The 6,700-nt window shown below is 30.9% G+C and overlaps 1 protein-coding gene across 1 annotated transcript; it reads left to right on the forward strand.

Moving 5' to 3' along the window:
• Positions 1-5,524: 5,524 nt before the first annotated feature.
• On the forward strand, positions 5,525-6,387 carry LOC128031950 (RING-H2 finger protein ATL78-like). Its single transcript, XM_052629931.1, has one exon. It carries the CDS (start codon positions 5,604-5,606, stop codon positions 6,255-6,257), a length of 654 nt encoding a protein of 217 aa, XP_052485891.1. The 5' UTR covers positions 5,525-5,603; the 3' UTR covers positions 6,258-6,387.
• The last annotated feature ends 313 nt before the right edge of the window (positions 6,388-6,700 follow it).

The following is a 6,700-nucleotide window of genomic DNA, read 5'->3' on the forward strand; positions in this document are numbered from 1 at the left end:
GATCCTCAAAGCCCCATCTGTCGAACCCGAACCTAGGAGTCATGCCATCCCTATTTGCCATCCAAACCCAGTCTCAAGTGCTTTAACCGCGTGCAGGATACTCGTCCAAGAGAAGGAGGGCTTATCAACTACATTAGGGTGGAGCACATCCCAATCCGAAAAGTACTTAGAACATAGAACACGGTAACATAGAGTATCCTTATTATTGATGATTTCAAAAAAATATTTTTTATGTATTCAATAAAAATATGTCACATCATATTTCAATAAAAATATGTCACATCATATTTTTAAAAGAATTTTAATTAATATTATGTATTTTCTAACACTAAATCAACTCTCTTTAACAATATTTTAACTCTATCGCATTAATTAATTAAATAAAAATAACGCAGGTTGATGGTGTTCTTTTGTTAAAATAGGTTTATGATTTAGAATCTAGAGTTTAATACTTATGATTTTAGGGAAAATGGAATAAGATTTAGGGTGATGTTAAGGTTTAAGTTGATTAAAATTTAGTATTTAATTTTAGAATTTAGGGTTTTAATTTTTTTAAAATTAATTTTATTATAATTTTAATATAATAACGATTTTTATTGTTATTTAATATGATATAAGTTTTTTTAATAATACAATTTTAATATAAAAATATTTTTAATTATAATTTAACTTAAATATAATTTTAATAATTTATTATACATTTCAATTTAATATCTTTAATAGTCATTTTCATTGCCATCGTTACGTTCATTGATTTTAATCACACTATTACAATAACTAATTTCACCACCCATCCAAAACCAACCTAATATCAATATTTTTAAGATGTTACAACAATATGAGACAAAAACAAGTGCTACCTTTAAAATTAGCCTATCCTTGATCTGTCAGTTGTATATGAAAATAAACGTAACAGAAGGAAAAAGGAAGTGTCCCCACAGTTCTTTTGACAACTTTGGTCCAAAATCTATAATATTTTTATAGGGTGTTAAGTACTTTACAGGTTATATAGATGGTTCTGAAGTAATAACTTAGTACCATGACAGATTCAAATCAACCTTTTTTAACCTTTTATTGCTTTTCATGAAGTACCAATTTGGCAATTTAAAAGAAAAAAGAAAAAAGCATGAGTATTTTCAAAAGATCTTGTAGATAATCCAGCTCTAATCGCAGCCACTAGTAAAAGCTGGTTTATTTTAGTTCTATTAAAAGAACTCAGATTATTAGACTACTTGCATAGGTGAAAGATTTGATATGATCTGATAGCAATGAGTTGCAGGCTGTATAATATTTCTGATAACAACCCACCGTATGTATATAAAAAAATTGCAAGTAACTTATACTAGTTTGACAACTAAGATGAATTAGTCATCAATTATTGTTGTAAACCTGGCCTGCACAATAGCATGCAAGAGCTGGTCGAATAACTATGTAATACACAGTTGATAATTGTACTTTCTCCATTTGCTGGTTAGAAACCTATTCCACTACTGTCCCTATCATGCTCCTGTGAGGCTCAAAAACTAGAGTTTTTTAACATTAATGTGCTTGGTGCTTTAGTTTTATCAAGTTTTTAAACATATCTTCTTCCAATATAGAGTATTCCAGGATTCCAGTGCGGCTGTGCCAATAGTTACTTGTTACAGAAGTGGAGATTCATAGTTCCAGATACATGAAAAACAGACAACATGGTACGGTACATACAGTTCATGTCCTTGATAGCTATGAGTCAAAGGACATCACGGTATGTTTTACCGAAGGTTTCAAGGCAGTTTTATTCCTCTCATCATAATATATATATATATATATATATATATGTTGACAAGATATAATAAAATTCAATGATTGTCAAAGTCCAGTAATGATGAATTCAGTTCATTTAGCATTAAGGAATGTATAACAAAATATTGATTTCTATAAACAATTTTTACAATAATTCTTTATAGGAAGCTTCGTGACTTTTAGTAAATAAGAGATATAACCCATCGTTCTTTCAATAATCTCATCCTTTTCAAAAAGAAAAATAGAATTTGATAATTTTGAAAATCAATTGCATAAATGGTGTTTTACATGATTGAATTTTCATTTAGTGCATGGTAAACTATGATTTGAATTGGCAATTCTATTTGATTAATCAAACATATCTTATACAATAATTTTCATATCAATCAACACAAAATATTCCATGATAATATCATAATCTTGTGTTTATGACCTCTTTTCATAGTTATATTAGAATAAGTCGTTAGGGCTTTTGATAAGCCATAAAAGTAACATATTTTTAAATCTCATTCTTGATGCGTTTTTGGATGATTAATTATGTAAATTAGTGAATTTGATGCTATGAATCCTTTAAATTCATGTCTTTATACTTAGGAGAGCATTTGAGAGCAAAAGGAGCGAAAAACGAGCTAATATCAGACAAATAGAGCTGTTTCCAATATCCACACGGGTAGGCCACAAACCTGTGTGAGCCACATGGGCTGGCCACACGCCCATGTGCTAGCCCATGTCGATATCGCACCATGCTTCCTAAATACACGGAAAAACTCAATTTTTAGGCTTTCTAAGCATTCTAAAGTCTATAAATACCAATTAGAAGAAGACCTAAAGGGGCACTCAGAGAAGATTGAAGAAAAGACTCAAAGAACGCCATCAAATTCAACTCGGAAGCGGATCTCCTTCAAGATTGAAGATCTCTATTTAATTTCCTTCAAAGTTTTATTAAGTTTCTTTATGTCTTGATGTTTTATGTCTTGTTGTTATCCTAATTTTGAGATGTTTTCATTCCATATTATGAACTAAATTCCCTAGATACCTAGGGAAGATAAAACCTATGATGAATCTTATTATTTGATTTCTGATTTACATGATAAATACTTGATTCTTGTTCTCAATTATGTATGCTTATTTCGTGTTTTAATATTTTCAGGATATTAATTCATGTTCAATGTGCTTATTTCAGTGGAGCAAAAGTCCCTATTTAAGAGTAGATCTAGCATAATTGAGTGGAGTTGCATTCAATCCTAGAAATAAGACTACATAAATCAACCGGATTAGAGTCAAATCTAATAGAGGAATTCATAGATCGAGTTAATGTGACAATAGGGGTTTTAATTAGAAATAAATTTCAATTAATCAACCTAGAGTCAGTTATTCTTACTCTCGAAAGAGATATTAACATAATTTGGGGATTTCTACAGATCAAGGCACAAGTGAATAAATCGTTTAATTCAGATTCATAATAATAGGTGAAGTCTAGATGGATTCTTTCTTGGGTATTGACTATCTCATTGAGTATCTTCGATTATTTTCCTATTTTATTTTCTGTTGCGTTCGTAGTTAAATTAGATCAGTAAATTTAGATTAAAAACAATCACTCCAATTTATCAGTTAAATAATGGAAAAACGGTAATTACTAATACTTTTAGTCTTCGTGGATACAATATTCCCTACTCACCATAGCTATACTATTGTTCGATAGGTGCGCTTACCTTTGTCGTAGTTATTGTTAGTTTAGTGACCATCAGCTTCTTTAGATACCTGTTTATCATCAATGCAATCGCAGCACAAACTCCATTTGGATGAAAAACTATGTTGAAAATTGAAAGCTGCTTGCAGCTCACATACCATTTTTGTCCTCTTTCATTTAAAGAATTAATACAAAAACCCGTTGATGGCTAGAAGGAAGAAATCCTATAGAGGTGCTCATGGTCATGTTAGGTTGTGTTTGGGTCAAATCTATGTAAGGTATCTAAATAAATATTTTAAGTTTGGATTTGGCTCAATCCAAAAAATGGGTTTCTTTTTTGCCCAAGTCTAACCCAATTTAAGAAAGGTAAACCCAGGTCTGACCCAGCCCGCCTATATTTAATTTTTTAAGATTGATTTTTATTTAAAAATATTTTTAAAAAAAATATAATGCAGTAAAAGAAGGTTAAAATAAAAGTTTTTTACACATTAAAGATTATTTATATTAAAAACACTACCATACATATAATAGATGTTTTATTGTATTAAAAAACAAAAATAAATATAAAAATATGTTATCGTATTAAATAGAATATTAAAAATTTTATATTTTGAGTTAGGTTATTTAGTTGGGTCTTTTTTTTTTTTTAGGTTTTGGGTAATGGGTTTAGTTGTTATTGGGCAAGTGATTTAATATAAATATAAATATATAATTAATATAATATTTTTTATAAGATAATATTCAGGCCGGGCTCGGGCAAAAAAATCTTGCACAAGGCCCGACCTATACAGAAAACGAGTATAAAACTTTATCCAAACCCATTTTTTAGGCCTCGTATTTTGTCCAAAACCTCCCATTTTTTGAGTGAGCCTTTGACCCTAGACGAGTGGCCCGACTCATGAATAGGTCTAATCCTATATAATATTAAAGTACCTAACTACAAATAGATAATATATATTTATATAAATAAAGTAATAATAAAGTGAATAATTATATTTGATATATGGTTAATTTTGAAATATTAAATAATATAATATAAAAATAATATTTTTTTATTTTTTTGTCGAGTTTTAATTATTTTTTTACTTATTTATTATTAATTTTTAAATGTTAAATAATTGAAATTTTTATTATATACAAGTTTTAATCAAATGTCTTTAATGGTAATTTCATCATTTCATTATAATTCATTTCACCGCCATCGCTGCAATTCTATTTAAACATATATCTCACTACTAATTTTAATCTCACCGCTATTATAATTAATTTCATAATTACCATTGTTTTTAACCCATCAAAGTCGATCCCACTGGTGATCCAAAAAACCCCTTAAGCTCTTAAAAGCTATCAAACTTCGTACTTACATAGGTAGATACCATTCTTCCCTACCATTATCGATACTTAACACTTTTAACTTATGTTGATATATTATATATTATTTTATAGTACTAGCAGTCATATATTGGTGATATATTTTATCTCATTAAACTTGAGATTTGATGTTATACTAAATTTTGAATCGAATTTTCATCATGGGTAACTCTAAGATTATAGATTTTTACGTTATCTCTAAATTTTTAAAATTTTAACATAATTGGGCTAATTAACCTTAACATATGGTGAAAACTTTATATATTTTTGTCTTGACATTTCATTAAAGAAAACTATGGAGGATATGTTTTATACAAGTAACACGGAGGAGAAATTGGAGTTTTGGCCGGTTTGTGTTGGCTGCTGCTGATTGCCAGTTAGATCGTTAGGATTTTTGTCCCTTTGTCCAGGGTAAGGAATAACACCTACTCACACTGTGCTATGCTTGTACCTCCACCTAGGCTATTTGTCCTAAGGTTGGTGACAGTACTAACAAAAAGATTGAACATGAAATCCAGTGGAATATTTTGGATTGTCTTTTTCTTTAGTTAGTGGGTCGTGAATTGAAATTGGAAACAGGCAGAGAGGATCATTATATTCTCATGCTCATATCTAGCCACCAAAAGAGTAAAAAAAAAGAAAAACAATGACCAATTGACCACTACTTTTAAGCCTTCCAACTTTCGCTATATATAATCTCCACCATTTGACTGCTCTTCCAAACAAATTTCATCCAAACTCAGCAAACCTACTGGAAACCATGTATTCAATTTCAACTTCTTCTACTTCATCCCAACTATTGCAGAATTTTCTTGGAAACTTCCATTCCAGAAAATTACTGCTTTATTACAAACAATCGAACCAACCATCAGCTCCTCCTCCTTACCCTCAGAATACCAGTTTAGACCAAAATGTTTGCATGGTACTTTCAGTCATCTTTTGTGGCATAATTTTCTCATTGGGGCTAAACTTAATAATCAAATGTGTGCTAAGGTGCTCAAACGGGTCGGCTTCCGACTCCATCAACTACCCTTCAGCTGCAATACTTAATAAAGGAATCGAGCCAGAGGCACTCAAGACTTTCCCTGTGGTGAATTACTCAGCGGAGATGAATCTGCAAGGGCTGGACGGGGAATGCGTGATATGCCTGTCGGAGTTTACACCTGGCGAGGGCCTGCGGTTTCTACCGAAATGCAACCATGGATTTCATGTTCGTTGTATTGATAAGTGGCTTAAATCACACACATCATGCCCCAAATGCAGGCATTGTTTGCTTGAAACATGCCAAAAGATCATGGGATGTAATCAAAGTAGTAGATCATTGGAATCATGTGTTCCAGCTCAGGACAGCATTATGAATATTCAACCTCTGGAACCTGAAGGTATGGCACGTGATTATAGGGGTGTTAGCTGATATGATTCTGAAGGTGTTATATTCCATGAGCGAAGCTCATTTTGGAAGTGGAAAACCATACTGTCAACTTGTATTCGAATATTCTTGAAAATTATAAAATTCAAGTAAAATTATTGAATATGTAAAGTAATTATCACTGCAAAAGTGTTGTTAGAAATGCCTGATAAGAATGGCACCAATTGCCAAGCAAAAAGAGAAAACTTTAACCGTATCATGGAGACCCCACTTGTACTTCACCAAAATGCTAATTCCAACAATAAAACCAAGGCACCCAGACAGAGATAAGATGCTAAAAACATTAGCTGTATATAATAAAGTTATCCCAAAATGTAAATATGGATTCATATGAAGATAAGCTGCATGCCTGGATCCATCAGATTAATTTGACAACGCTTTTGTCAAGAATTATTTAGCATATAGGAAGGGGAAATTATTTTTCATTA

This window comes from Gossypium raimondii, chromosome 4, assembly GCF_025698545.1.
Source record: "Gossypium raimondii isolate GPD5lz chromosome 4, ASM2569854v1, whole genome shotgun sequence".
NCBI lineage: Eukaryota > Viridiplantae > Streptophyta > Magnoliopsida > Malvales > Malvaceae > Gossypium > Gossypium raimondii.